This window comes from Silurus aristotelis (assembly GCF_946808225.1).
Source record: "Silurus aristotelis genome assembly, chromosome: 15".
Lineage (NCBI taxonomy): Eukaryota > Metazoa > Chordata > Actinopteri > Siluriformes > Siluridae > Silurus > Silurus aristotelis.
Genome location: NC_139588.1, coordinates 4807360 through 4822680, shown reverse-complemented (window position 1 = coordinate 4822680; position 15321 = coordinate 4807360). Strand labels below are relative to the sequence as shown.

General features: G+C 40.7%; 1 protein-coding gene across 2 annotated transcripts; it reads right to left on the bottom strand.

The window, feature by feature from the left end:
• Nucleotides 1-2011: 2011 nt before the first annotated feature.
• LOC310738127 (uncharacterized protein) lies at nt 2012-15206 on the bottom strand. Of its 2 annotated transcripts, none has more exons than XM_083563111.1 (5): nt 9275-9507; nt 4619-4841; nt 4315-4502; nt 3412-4110; nt 2012-3192 (listed from the first exon to the last, which is right to left on the bottom strand). In XM_083563111.1, exons 3-5 carry the CDS (start codon nt 4496-4498, stop codon nt 3002-3004), a joined length of 1074 nt encoding a protein of 357 aa, XP_083419237.1. In that variant the 5' UTR covers nt 4499-4502; nt 4619-4841; nt 9275-9507; the 3' UTR covers nt 2012-3001. The 2 variants fall into 2 exon arrangements, with proteins under 2 accessions (XP_083419237.1, XP_083419236.1); XM_083563110.1 differs by lacking the exon at nt 9275-9507 and adding an exon at nt 14876-15206 and having other exon boundaries at nt 2095-3192.
• Nucleotides 15207-15321: the final 115 nt, after the last annotated feature.

The following is a 15321-nucleotide window of genomic DNA, read 5'->3' as shown; positions in this document are numbered from 1 at the left end:
CACAAAAATATAATTTCCCCCAGTGTGGTTTATTTTCATAGAATGGTGTGGTGCATCATGTTTTATATCACAGTCACCACATACTTCCACTTGAAATGTGTACATTATGAAACTATCTCTCTAATGTCTATTTTTGCATTAAATGGTTGCTGTTTGTTGGTTGCTGTTTCTTAATAATACTTGTGCTATAAAGTAATGGGAAAAAGAAAGTACACACTCTTTCAACTTTATGGTTTTATTAGAGCAAAAATGACAGATGTGTTAAAGCAAGATAATAAAATTTGATTACTCTGAAAGTAATTTTCACTGGGACTCAATGCAATGAGTGAGCAATGCAATGCAATGCAATGAGTGAGTAAGCAGTTCTGTTTATGATTATGATCACCAACTCAACTCATGATGACAAAAAAACCCCACAACAGATTACATATAGTAATCCTATATATAGTAGTACTTTGTTTCCACAAGAGATGAGGCATTTTTATAAAATCAGTTTTATAAAAAAGTTTCAGCTGTTTGTTGTTCATGCGGAGAAGAAATAACATCAGCCATGACCCTCATAGCAGAACCTGTTGCTGCTTCTCAATCTGGGGTGGGTTATCGCCAAACAATTAGAAATTGAATAAAGACCTACAGGCCTTTGTAAGTAGGTAACATTTTTGTATGTTCATGACATCACAATCAGACAAAGAGGGAACATGTATGGCTTTCACTGGGAAAATGCCCCTTTATTTCAAAAATAAAAAGGCACCAAAAGTTATCCACACAGGACCATTTCCTATGGATGCAGGAGATGTTTGTTTACCATGTACAAGGTATCAAATGCAGCCACAAAAATCTCATAGCAGCAGTGAAGTGTGGTGTTAGCATCCCTTTGGTTTGTTTAACTGTCACAGGAACTGTGAAAGCTTCAAAACGCTGTAATATAAATATAATATTTAATATATAAATTAAAATAATATTTATATCTCGTTTTTTATCAGAGAATGTTTGACCCACTTTGATGATAGGCCACATATATATATATATATTAAATGTTGTTTAGTCTGAGTGCTTGGGCTCACTGTCTTCTTGCATGGCTACAGGGTGGTAGTTGTTGATGGGTTTTCTTTGGGACAGGAATAATGGTGGACTGTTTGAAGTACGATGGGACTACAGACATGTTCCAAGGAGAGATTGAATATCTCGGTGAACACCTTTGTTAGCTGGTCAGCGCAGACTTTTAGAACCCGACCTGTGATGCCATCTGGTCCTGCTGCCTTCCTAATATTCACTCTCCTGAATGCCCTCCTCATGTCATGTTTCAAGAAGGTGAACGTGTTTACCTCTCCGGCTCTATCAGCGTGCATGCTGTTTGTGCACGCTAGAGCGGTTAGCTGCAGCCTTGACGCAATCATAAAAGGTGTTTAGAGAAGCGTCTGCATTCCATGATAGTTCTTAGTCCCTGTCACAGGTTCCTAGAGCCACAATGTTGAAACTGTGACTCTAGTTACCTCCTGTAGCACTGCTTTGCTTACTTCACTGCTCTGTGCACACAGTAAGATGCAGTATCTCCCCAGACACCATGAAAGCCATACATGTTCAGTATTTGTTTGTGATTTCATGAGCATAGAAATTTGACTTCTGTACAGAGGCCTGTAAATCTCAATTTGTAAACAATCCTTCTCACTGTAAATGGTGAATTTCTAATTGTTTGGAGATGGCCTTATAACCCATCCCAGATTGAGAAGCAGCAATTTGAGGTCATAGCAGATGTTATTTCATCTTGGTTTTGAAGACTAAACTGCTGAAACTTTTGATTTTATAGAAAAAGTTGCACTCCTAACACTTGGACTTTTAGTGGCGGTAGAAAGATGTATAGATATTTCTTCCTTCTTCATTTTTAAATGTTGGATTACTTTTTGAAACAGAAGTTCTACAAATTTAAATCTGTTGTGTCCTTATTTGGGTGGTAAAGACCACACAACTGTTATATGTGGGCCTTGACAAAAACAAACAAAAAAAAAAAAACCCGAATTGAAACAGCTTTATTTTCTGTTTGTATATTTTCTGTATGTTATTATGCATGTGTTCCAAATGTTGACACAGTAACAATGTTGTGGTATTGTTTTATTACTTACTGTTAATTATTTATTATATCATTAATCCATAGAAACCATTTAATTTGTTTTGTAAGGCATGTGAGGTGCATTTCTATTGCGAAAAGCACAGATGTGTCTTCAGAAAAGGTTTTAAGCTGTAGAAGTTCCCCAGCACTCAAAATCCCATCACACAGTTGGAATCTGCTGCCTCAGCAACCAGGTGGAATTTGGTTGTAGGATGACGATTTCAATTGGGACTTTTTTTTTGCTGTAACAATTTGATGAGGAATTCTTTCTCATGTGGTGGTGGGAGTTTTTAGCTTGCTTGCAAGCACAGGGGATTCTTTCTTTTTCACTTCCTTGTTAAAAAAAAAAAAGTACATCAATTTTGCAAGAGCACCTGCAGTCTCAGTGCTACTTATATATTCACCCATAGTGATGACAGAATTGTGAAATTGCTGTACATGTTTTAATATTTCCATGATGTGAATTTTTTCAGGATGATTACATACTGTAAATGTTAGTAATCCAACAATATTTTATTAGGCTTGAAAATATATTCAATAAAAAATAACTTTTATCAATTCATTTATCAATATATAAAAATTAGATAAGACTTAAAGAAAAAACTGACCTCTTTAACAATTAGTGAATTAACTTCTTCAGCGAAAAAAAAAAGAAGATAAAAAATAATTGCGCTACCACAAGTGAGCATATAGGGTAGTAATATGCTGCTCCAGGTGGTCTAAAAATAACAGAGTCATGTGGGAAGGAAATAATAGCGATTATCTGCATCAACAGCTCCCCTATGATTGTTTTGTCAAAGTCATTGCGTTTGTAATTACATAAAGTTTTACCTTTCAGTTACATAAAGTCTCATGCATTTAAACTGTCATGATAATAGATGAAACAGAGTCTAACTAGCCGTCACAGAAAAGACCCTCTGATTTGAGTTTGTGCATAGGTTTGCCACGATGTTCCTCTGGACTTACACACCACAGCTTTTCCAGAGGAGCACGATTCCCCTGGGTTTGATCGATGTATTGCAGCAGAGAGTTGATGTCGCAGTCACATTTCCATGGGTTGTCATGCAAATAGACATGCTTTAGTCCTAAAATTATGGAATGATCAATACAGTTATGAAGATGATGTGATTAGATTACATTAAATTATTAGAACTGCTACACCACATACATTATTACTGTAAGATTATTTCAGCATGCTTTCTGAAAGTCCTTGGGCATTTGGAAATTATAGAAAGCTTGACAATGGTCCTATGAACAATGTTATAGCTTAAGAATACTACAGTAATCATCAGTCAAATGCTTACCCTGTATGTTGGCCAACATATTCCCATCAATTGTGTGAAGCTGATTCCCGCTTAGGGCCACCTGGGCAAGTTTGGGGGTATGGCGTAAAACATCAGCTGGCAGGATTGTGATCATGTTTTTCCTCACATAGAGCTCCTGGAGGTTTGACAGTCCCTCTAACATGGACGAACTTAGGGTGGAGAGAAGATTATTATCCAGCACCAGCATCTCCAGGTTGCTAACAGTCTTGAAAATCCCACCCGGAATGTCCTTCAGCCGATTGTTATCTAGATTAAGAAAAAGCAACTCTTCGAGACCAGAAAAAGCTTTTGGAGAGATTTTTTCAATGTGGTTTAGGGCAAGATCCAATACTTTGAGAGCGATCAGGGGTCTGAAGGCATTAGGTGGAAGGCTGCTAAGAGAGTTCATGGGCAGGTCTAAATCTGACAGGTTTCTCATGCCAATAAACATGTCAGATTTGACATTGGCAATCTGATTTTGGCCCAGCATGAGAAAACGGAGATTGAGAAGGTCTTTGAATCCCTTTGTGGGGAGATTGGTTATCCGGTTTCCATTCAGGTTCAGAAGCATCAATCTGCTGGCACCAGAAAAAGCCTGGGGGTTTATAGATTTAATTGAATTGCGTTCCAGGTTTACACTCTCAAGTTTGGGGAGAGAGCTTAAGATGTTTGCTGGAAGTTCTTGAATTATGTTTTCACCTTGTGAATAAAGGAGATAAAGGATAGAACATAAATGAATTATTTAGTGGCAAGTAGAAGTGAATCATTAATGCTTGTTTTACAGAGATAATTTGTCAAGATTTAAAATCCGATTTCAATGAGAGCTCGTAATTTTTTCTTAGTTGGATTCAGGAGCTCTTTTCTGGAAATTTCAAAATGTTGAACTAAGTCGATTTTTCTCACCCATTTTTAAGATCCACGAGTCCAGAGGAAACGTTAATGGAAAATGTCGAAGTCCACGTTTATAACAGTTAACATCGGTTGCCTCCACATTCTTTTTCTGGAAGCATCTGCAAGAATCGGGGCAATTCTCCAAGGCCTCTACCATCCATAGGCACAGAATTGCAAATCCTCCAAGACGCTTCATATTTCTGAAAATATAAAAATTAAAAAAGAACGATCCTATTCACAACTTAGAAGAGAAATATTTAAGGATTGTTATGTGCTTCTAGATATGCTTTTATTCTGTATGGCTTCACAAATTTACCTTGAAGATTGGAAGTTTTTAATGCACTCTCTCTGTATCTGACTCCCTTCTTCCTCTTCTGTTTCTGCCTTGCGACTGGCTCCACTAGGACATTCAGTGATTTAGCCGTGCTGTCTCCCCAGCAGTAATGTGCTACACGGCTGTTTTATTCCGAGCACAGAACATCTGTAATCTCACAGTGTCTGGAGAAAAATAACACCGGTCCATGATGGCAGAGTTCCAACTTTAGATGGAAAAGGAGAGAAAAGTGGCACTCTGGTGTCACTGGACCATACACGAAAGAAAAACAGACATGAATCATTTCAGCTCAGGGGCGTTTAGGCTTGAAAGATGTGTTAATGGCTATATTAAAACTGTAGGGAGGATCTGCATGAATTCTTTGGTCATATTACTATAAAGAATGTGGGTGATGAAGCATTACAGATAACAAAAGAAACAGCCCTCGTTACACTCATGCCCTCATCCCCCAGCCAAGTGATTGGTATATTGAGCAATCATCTCAGCTCAGTAATAAGAATAGCTCTTTCCACTTCCCTGGGTGTCCGTGTCAATGGTTTTGAAGCGGATTTTGCATATTGATTGATTAATTGTGAAGTAGTGGTGAGTTTGCTGTTGTTATTAAAGGCACAGAATGCAAGTGGTTTACTTCTTAACTGGAAGGATAGTCATATGGACGGAATCCATATCTGCTCCATGCATGGTCACCACAAGGCTCAGGTCAGGGGCTTTTTCTCTCCTCCAGCTACAACTGCAACTCAGTGAAGTCACATCCTCGCATCAGCTATGCTCAAGACAACCTACACCTCTTACACTCTTAGTATAAATGTCTAGTAAACACAATCATGCAAGTACAAAGACTTGCAGTCCAGGTGTAGGCCCAGCCAAGGTACTGAGATTACTGCACTGTCTAAAGTGCTACTTCTACTTCATTCTGAGAAAACTAAAAACTTAGCAAACTGGGAAGTAAACTTTCTGATAATGTTTGTAGTAACTCTAAAGGTACATCATTAAAATCAAATGCAAGCAGAAAAAAACCCTCAGTATGATTTTTGATTCCAGTCAGATTTGTAGCTCTTAGAAAATCACATTAATGACCTTAACAGGATAATATTTATTATCTCAGAAATATTGCAGAAATAAACGTAAAACGTGAAAAATGTATTATAAGTTCACATCTCACACATTTTTTACGAGAGTATATTGCATAGCCATATTGTTATTTTTTTTGTCATTAGTGTGATTTCACCATACATACAAAAAAATTACAGCAAGTTCAAAATCTGGCAACTTCAGCAACATGAAATACATGCAGTATTTGGATAAATAGCTGGCAAGAAGTCCTTAACCCTACACTGAATACAAATAACTACAAATAAATATTTATAGACCTTTTAAACTGTGGTCACAAGCAGCCCTTAGAAAAGGGCTTTATCTCCAATAAAGTCTTAATGACCATTGTAGGCATATGGAAATATGCGTTCACAGTGCATTATATATAAAATAATAAAATACAACCTACTCACCAGAGATGCATAGTCATAAATTGCACCGCTCCTCAGAGGCTGAAATCCAGTGGTCCCTCTTGTATTCACTGGTCTGGAAGTGGTGAACAAACCCTTTTCTGAGCTGAGACAAGCTAGCTAGCTTCGAGGGTTGGCCGACCTCTTCTCACAATGTCTAGCTTTTCTTGAAAATAAATTTTTAAGTATGTCCGAGACCAAATCAATTTCTCTTCCTTCGTAGGCATAAAAAAGTCTAACTCAGCTGTATTAATGTGTGCAGAGCTACAGACGTGTTTTGCTAGTCGAACTTCGCTGTAACAGTTTCCCTCTGACAAACCATTCAGAGGATGGAAAAATGCTGACTCTATTTGAGCCAGTTAGCTGCCCTGTGAGGTGAATATAAAATCTGATTGGGTAAAGAAACAGACTCATTGCTAATAAAGACTAAGGTAAAAAAGCCATCAGTACAGATTCTGAAGGCCCTGGGTAGATTGACATGGCAGCACATAGAGGCCGAAATCTGATTGGGCAAAAAATCAAACATCCACATACACGTACTGGAAGCAAAGCAACCAAGAGAAACCTTGAGATAAGGTTGGGAATAAATTAATACAATTTCATGGAACAAATATTAGAATTTAGGTAGTAAATGTAGAGCAGTGTTTCTGATAGTGTTTAGGCCAGCAGAGAAGGCTTTGCTGACCCTCAAATGAAAGCTAAAAGTCAATAAATTCATTGCTTCATTCCAAATCCATTGTGGCCACTGTCCAAGTACCTAAACTAATCTTACTGTATTTGTAGACCAAGAAGGTATATATCTACAAAATTATAGATATATGTCCATAAAGTATAAATGCCTATAAGGGACACCTGACTTTTACAGCCATGTGTGGTACTTCCCCAAACTGTTACTGCACCCCAAGCTGTTATGGTCATACTTAAAAATCTAGTGGAACATCTAGTGGATTAAATAACTGTGGAACAACAAGCACATACTAATTTCATCCTCAAACTTCCAGTCATTACAAGTATCGTGCAAAAGCTTCAGTCAGTTGTGAAAAGTTGTGCTATAAAGTAAGAATGTTTTCAAAAAAGTGTTAATAACAAAATGTTGAACAGAAGAGAAATTAGAAGAGAATCAGGTCAATACAGATCTTCTATGGATGTAGGCTGCTTCAAATTCTTCTGTTTCTTCACACAATCCACTCCAGACTTAAAGACATTGAGAGCAGGGCTTTGTGTGAGCCAGAACGATTACTTGAAGGACTCTTTGTTCTTCTCTACCGGAAGATAGTTCTTAGTGTCATTGGCTGTATGCTTGGGGTTGCAGCAGAAACTATTTAGGACCAATCAGACCCCTACCTGATGGTTTTGCATGATGGATAATTATCTGCCTGTATTTCTGAGCACTGAGGACACCATTAATCCAGACCAAATCACTAATTCTATTTACAGAAATGCAGCCACAAACTTGCAAGGAACCTGCACCATGCTTCACTGTTGCCACAGACACTAATTATTGTACTGCTCTCCACACACTTTTCTTGGCTATGGCTAAATATTTCATATTTTGACTTATCAGCCCAGAGAACCTGCTGCCATTTTTCTGCACCCCAAGTATTGTGCATAGTTGAGTCAATTATCCTTGTTTTCCTGTCAGAGTTATGGCATTTTGGCCGCAATTTTTCATGAAGATCATTTCGGGCTGCACTTCTCCAGTTGGTGCATGATGTGTCTTTTATCTATTGCCCAAGTGTCCTATGCCGGCCACTACGTCTATGGTCCTCAAAGGTCTACGTCTACAGTCCTTGGCTGTTTCTTTGTGCTTCTTAAACAGCACATTTTGAAACTCAAGTCTGATTTTAGATCACCTGAATCTGATCTTACAAAATCCATGAGATTGTAAAGGTAAATAAAATGTGCAAGTGTAAGTATGCCAAAAGGTGGCCACACCAAATACTGCTTTTGTTTAGATTTTTTCTTATGTTTGCTCACATTGCCTTTTGTTAATTGATAAGAATTGACAAAACATAAATTATTTGAAAGCAGTCTTACTTTTTTGGCATTTCTTTACACTTGCCTAAAACATTTGCACAGTATTGTACAGGTGCATCTCAGTAAATTATAATATCATTAAAAAGTTGTTTTAATTTAGTAATTCAATACAAAATGTGAAACACGTATATTATATAGATTCATCACACAGACTGATATATTTCAATTTATATTTAGCCAGGTGCTGCTAATTAAATGTCCCCTGATCAACTGACCATCAGCAAGTGTCGCCACTTCTATAAAAGCCCAAGTTTTAACAGTTTATTGGCCTGAAGCATTCAAGCTAACACATATCGACTGTCAAGCACGGATGTTGAAGGGGTAATGATTTTTGCTTGTTTTGCAGCCACAGATCATTGACACCTTGCACTCACTGAGTTGTATACCAAAGTATTCTAGAGTGAAATGTGAGGCCATCTGTCTGACAGCTAAAGCTAGGCTAAAATTGGGTTATGAAACAGGACAATGATCCCAAGTACACCAGCAAATGTATAACAAAATAGATGCAAAAGAAGAGAATCAAGCTGTGGCAATGGCCCAGTCAAAGTCCAGACCTTAACCCGACTGAAATGCTGCGGCAGGACCTTAAGAGAGCTGTACATAAACCTCATTGCTTAAACCTCAATAAACTGAAGCAACACTGTAGAGAAGAGTGAGCCCAGACAAAGTGAGCAATCAGAGGAGAAGGGCCAGACTAAGAGAGGTGATCAAGAACTCAATGCTCCGGAGATCATGTGTGGATATTAAACAACGTTCCAAAAGAACAACCATCACTGCAGTTCTTCAGCGAGCTGTGCTTAATAGTGGAGTGGCTAGATTTTCCAAGATGATCCCTCTGTGTTTGGCCTGCCACTTGCTCCTCTGTTTTTTCACGTTTGTTTTTGCTACTGTCTGTTCGTTTATTGTGTATGATCGAACCATGCTGCTGGAACTGCGTTTTACAACTAATCGCCTCTTAAATACCCAGTCCTTTAAACCACCACCGCCACTGACATTAATTCATCCTTTCCTGAGACGCCCTGTCTGTTGGCTACCAGGCAGGAAGCGCCGCAGAAGACGCGGTCGGAGAGGCGGGGTACATGCCAGGCTGAGGACTCACCTGGATTCTCCGTCTCCGAGGTGTAAAGATCAACCAGGATTTGGCAATGCTAGAAGTTCGCGGGAATGCTACCGATGGCTTCGGCTGGTTGGCTCCAACACTGGCATTCCATGTCCGTGACCCCGCCACGTTGAAACAACCACCCGGGGTTGTGTCCAAGGAAACCTCCGTCCAATTTCTAGTGAGACATCATCGCCTGCCAACTTGTCCACGTTCCGCATGGCACTTTGTAACACCCGATCGCTGAATAACAAAACAATTGTCCTCAATGATGTCATCGCCTCTCACAATCTGGATCTGTTTATCCTCACCGAAACCTGGCTTCCCCCGGGTGACGTCAGTGCCTTTTCGGAAATCCTCCCCACGGCAAACAAGTAGGGGCAGGGGGATAGCCACCATACATAGACAGTCCCTGAAGTGCCGCCAGTTGTCCACTAGAGGGTATTCCAGCTTTGAGTTACAAGTATTTGTGCTTACACTACCCTGTCCGATTTTATGTGCAGTAATCTACCGGCCGCCCAAATTAAACAAGGATTTTTTTATTGAGTTCTCAATTAAAACATTTTCAGAAGAGTTTTTGTCAGAATTTCTAGTAAAGTTTGACAATGTTCTAATCTGTGGTGACTTTAACATGCATGTTTGCTGCCCCTCTGATAAACCTGCTAATGATTTTAAGGCACTTTTACACTCATTAGATCTGGCTCAGTCCATTTCCTGTCCCACCCATAGGTTAGGTCACACTCTTGACCTTATTATCTCTCGTGGGGTGATTGTGTCGACTTGTGAGGTCATGGATTTTCCCATCTCTGAACATTCTCTCATACGGTTTGACATTTGTGCTGTTTCACCTGCACCAACGTCTACTGCCCCTCATCGCCGTCACATTATTACCTCATCTACAGTCGATGATTTTGATACTGCCTTCTCTGTTTCAGATCTCACCTCTACTGCTGAATTGGCATCGCCTCTTTGTCCGGACCATTTCCTCGCCTCCTTCCATACCATCTGCTCCCAGATTATGGCCTCTGTTGCACCCTACAAGGTGAAGTCGACCAACGGTCCTTTGGACCCCTGGCTCAATGATACAACTCGGGCCCTCAGGCTGAGCGAAAATGAAAGAAGGATAGGCTGCAGGGGTCACTGGAAATGTTTAGAGACAGTCTTGCCACCTATCAGAGTGCACTGAAGGAAGCTAAAGGACACTACCTTTCTGCTCTCATCAATAGCAATAGCCGCCGCCCTGGAATTTTATTCAGCACTATAAATTCTGTCATAAATCCGGTGTCCATCGCCTTGAATAACGTTTCTGTAAGCACATGCAATGCTTTTAAACAACATTTTTTGGACAAGGTTTTTTCTGTTAGGCAAACCATTACACAAGTCTCCGCTGTTGCCATGTCTACTCGTGCGGTGCAATCTGTGCTAGAGAACTTTGATGCAGTTACTCTTGTGGACCTCAAAAAAGCTGTCCACAAGTTGAAGCCCACCACCTGCCCTCTAGATTGATCTTAATCAAATCCTGCCAGGATTTGAGAGAGGCTATTGACATGATAGGTTCCATCCTTGTCTCCTTCATGAACAGCTGTTTTAGGGTGGGTACTGTTTCCGCTGCTCTTAAACACGCTATTGTTAGACCGCTGCTCAAGAAACCCAACCTTGATCCCTCCATACTATTCAACTTCCGCCTTATATCTAACCTGTCATTTAGATATAAGTTGATGGAGAAGCTTGTTTTCGGCCAGCTTCAGTCTTCAACTGCACGGCATTGGTGATACATTTCAGTCTGGTTTCAGGTCGAGACATAGCACTGAATCAGCGGTATTGAGGGTCCATAATGACATTCTTGAAACCCTTGATGGTAAAAGCTCTGTGGTTTTGGTGTTACTGGACCTAACCGCTGCATTTGACACCGAGGATCATGCCATCCTCATCTCTCGTCTTCAACATGTTGTTGGTCTGCAGGGTGCGGTGCTAAATTGGTTCTCATCATATCTCACTAACAGAACTTTTTCAGTAATGCTTAATGATTATTCTTCCTCGGTTGCTCCTGTCATCTGGTGTGCCTCAAGGATCTATTCTTGGTCCCATTCTGATTTCACTCTATATGCTGCCACTTGGTCAACTCATCTCCAATCACAAAGTTCAATTTCATGTCTATGCTGACGACCTCCAGATCTATCTTCCTGTGATTCTGAGTAATCGTTCTGCATTGGACCCTCTCCATAATTGCCTTCAGGATATCAAACAGTGGCTTTCCCAGAACTTCCTTCATCTGAATGTAGACTGAGTACATCCTGTTTAGCCCGGACTCACCCAGCAGTTCTCTTAGTTTTGTTTCTCTAACACCTCAGTTTGCACCTACCGTGGGTAACCTGGGTGTAATTTTTGACAAAAGTATGTACTTCGATAAACAGATCAGTGCAGTAGTGAAGGCGAGCTTTTACCAGCTAAGACTACTCAGAAAGGTCAAATCATTTTTGTCCCAAGCTGACCTTGAAAAAGCTATACATGCCTTCATCAGCTCGAGGATTGACTACTGTAATGCTCTCTAGACTGGACTTAATCAATCACTTTTCAATCGGCTCCAAATGGTACAAAATGCGGCAGCACGTCTTCTCTCTAACACCTCCAAACGCTCATACATCACCCCTGTCCTCCGCTCGCTGTTTGTGTTCAAGGCCATTAATAGTCTGGCCTCGGCATGTACATTGTGTTCTTATATTTTATTGTCTATTATTGTTTTTTGGAAAGTGCCTTGTGCTCCTTTTGGTTGCTGTAAGGCGCTCTATAAATAAAATTTGATTTGATTTGATTAGATGGAAGCCTCTCCTCACTACAATGCACATGGAAGCCTACTTGGAGTTTGCCAACTGGACTTTCAGACTGTGTGGAACAAGATTCTTTGCTCTGATAAAACAGAGATTGAACTTTTGCCATCATGTCTGGAGGAAATTAGGCACCTCTCATCACCTGCACAAAACCATCTCAACAGTGAAGTATGATGGTGGCGGGATATGGAGACTAGTCAGGGTTGAGACAAAGATGAACGGAGCAAATTTTAAAGATATCTTGTTTAGAACTTCAGACTGGGCCTACATAACAACCCTACAGCCAAGACAAAACTGGAGTGGCTTAGAAACAACTCTGTGAATGTTCTAGAGTGGCCCAGCCAGAGCCCTGACATGAACCCTATTAAACTTTTCTGGGGAGACCTGAAAGTGGCTGTTCACTGATGCTTCCCATCCAACCACAGGTGTGCATTGCTTGTTGCATCACCCCCCCCCCAAAAAAAAACAACAAAAAAAACCTACTCAACTGCCTCTACTAAGTTCTGAGTAAAAGTTCTGATTTTACTTTGTCACAATGGGGTACTGTGTGTAAATTAATGAGAAAAATATATAAGGGTTTATGATGCAGTGGTTGGAAACTTAATTCTGCAGATGAAAGACACATCATGCTTACTTCCCTTCAACACTAGAAGATGTAGTGCAGCCCATTAGCAAAAAACTTGGAGGAAACCAGATCCTGATATACCAATCTACTGTCTACTGGAATAAGGATAAGCGATTTAATTATGCATGAAAACAGCAACTGGGGTGCAGAAAAATGGCAGCAACCATTGATGAGTCAAAATAATGCAATATTTGACTGTAGCAGAACACATGTTTGCTGAAGGACTGGGGAGCGATGCAATAATGAGTGTCTGCAGGCAACAGTAAAGCATGGTGGAGGCTCCTTGCAAGTTTGGGGCTGCATTTCTGCAAAAGATTTAGAGATTTGGTCAGGATTAATGTTGTCCTCAATGCTGAGTAATAATTATTTATCATTCCATCAGGGAGGAAACCCAGCCATTAGAGGGGCACAAGCCAGTGTACTCCTAGTGCCGGTCCCAAGCCCGGGTAAATGGGGAGGGTTGCGTTAGGAAGGGCATCCAGCGTAAAACATGTGCCAAATCAAATATGCGGATCACAAATGAGAATTTCATACCGGATCGGTCGAGGCCCGGGTTAACAACGACCGCCACAGGTATTGTTAGCCGACAGGGTACCGGTGGAAATTGGGCTACTGTTGGCCGAAGGAGGAGAAGGAGAGGAGGAAGGCGTCTACAGAGACGGCAGGAAAAGGAGCAGTGTAGGAGAGTAGAGGTTCGGGTTGGTACTTTAAATGTTGGTACTATGACGGGTAAAGGGAGAGAGATAGCTGATATGATGGAGAGGAGAAAGGTAGATGTGTTGTGTGTTCAGGAGACCAAGTGGAAAGGGAGTAAGGCCAGGAACATTGGGTGGGTTTAAACTGTTGGGTTTAAACTGTTTTATCATGGTGTGGATGGGAAGAGAAATGGTGTAGGGGTGATTCTGAAGGAAGTGTACAGTAAGAGTGTAGTGGAGGTGAAGAGAGTTTCTGATAGGGTGATGATCGTGAAGGTGGAAGTTGAAGGGATGATGATAAATGTCATCAGTGCCTATGCTCCACAAGTTGGCTGTGAGATGGAGGAGAAAGAAAGATTCTGGAGTGAATTAGATGAAGTGGTAGATGGTGTACCTAGGAAAGAACGATTGGTGATTGGGGCAGACTTTAATGGGCATGTAGGTGAAGGGAACAGAGGTGATGAGGAGGTGAGTTTATAGGACTGTGGTGAGACCTGCGATGTTGTATGGATTAGAGACAGTGGCATTGAGTAAAAAACAGGAGGTGGAGCTGGAGGTAGCAGAGCTGAAGATGTTGAGGTTTTCGTTGGGAGTGACGAGGATGGACAAGATTAGAAATGAGTTTATTAGAGGGACAGCACATGTAGGATGTTTTGGTGACAAGGTGAGGGAGGCGAGATTTAGATGGTTTGGACATGTGCAGAGAAGGGACATGAATTATATTGGTAGAAAAATGCTGAAGATGGAGCCACCAGGTAGGAGGAAAAGAGGAAGGCCAAGGAGGAGGTTCATGGATGTGGTGAGGGAAGACATGCAGGTAGTTGGTGTAAAAGAGGCAGATATAGAGGACAGGGTGGTATGGAGACGGATGATCCGCTGTGGCGACCCCTAATGGGAGCAGCCGAAAGAAGAAGAAGAAGATTCCATCAGGGAGGAGTCTGATTGACCTGAAATATAAAGCTAATGTTATTAAGAACTATCTTCAGCATAAAGAAGAACAAGGAGTCCAGAAAGTAATAGATTCGGCCCAGACAGTGTCCTGATCTCAACACCATAAAGTCTGTCTGAGATTACATGAAGAGACAGAAGGATCTGAGGCAGCCTACATCCACAGAAAACCTAAATGTTTGAAACAATGCACTTGCTTCCTTCAAAAACTGCAAATGTATCTAGAACTTAGCTGTTTTGCAGGCACAGGGTACTCACACCAAATATTGATCAGGTTTGGATCTCATTTGTTTATTTACTTACCATTTTGTTATTGATAAGAATAGAACCATTAAAATTTCTATTGTTGAAATAATTCTTCTACCAGCCTGAAACTTTTGTGCAGGATAGTGTAGTTTCATCCCTTATGAAAGTTATTCTGGATAAGGGAATCTGTCAAATGCCATAAATGTAAATTATTTGGACGCTGCATGTAGAATATAGAATTTAATATTTATTTTCCTACCTGTATTTAGTAGTAAAGTCAGAGTTCCCTGGTGGTCTAGTGGTTAGGATGCGGCGCTCTCAATGTTGTCAGGGAACCAACCCCAGCCACTTTCAGTGCCGGTCCCAAGCCCGGATAAATTGGGGAGTGTTGCGTTAGGAAGGGCATCCATGTGCCAAATCAAACATGCGGATCATCCGCTGTGGCGACCCCTGATGGGAGAAGCCGAAAGAAAGTGTGAGATTTAGTAGTAAAGTCAGCTGCAGCGCACTACTGACGCCTGGCGTCCAGAGCAGTGTGCTAGCGTTTGGTCTAAATCAGGAGACAAATAGACAGCACTTAAGGTGACTATCTTCATAAATCTCTCTGTGAAAAGATTTGTAGCAATATAAAAAAAAACTTCTGGAAATGTTTGGACATGAGACGACAGATCAGATGTTCAGCTTTCATTTCCTGAGAATAAAATA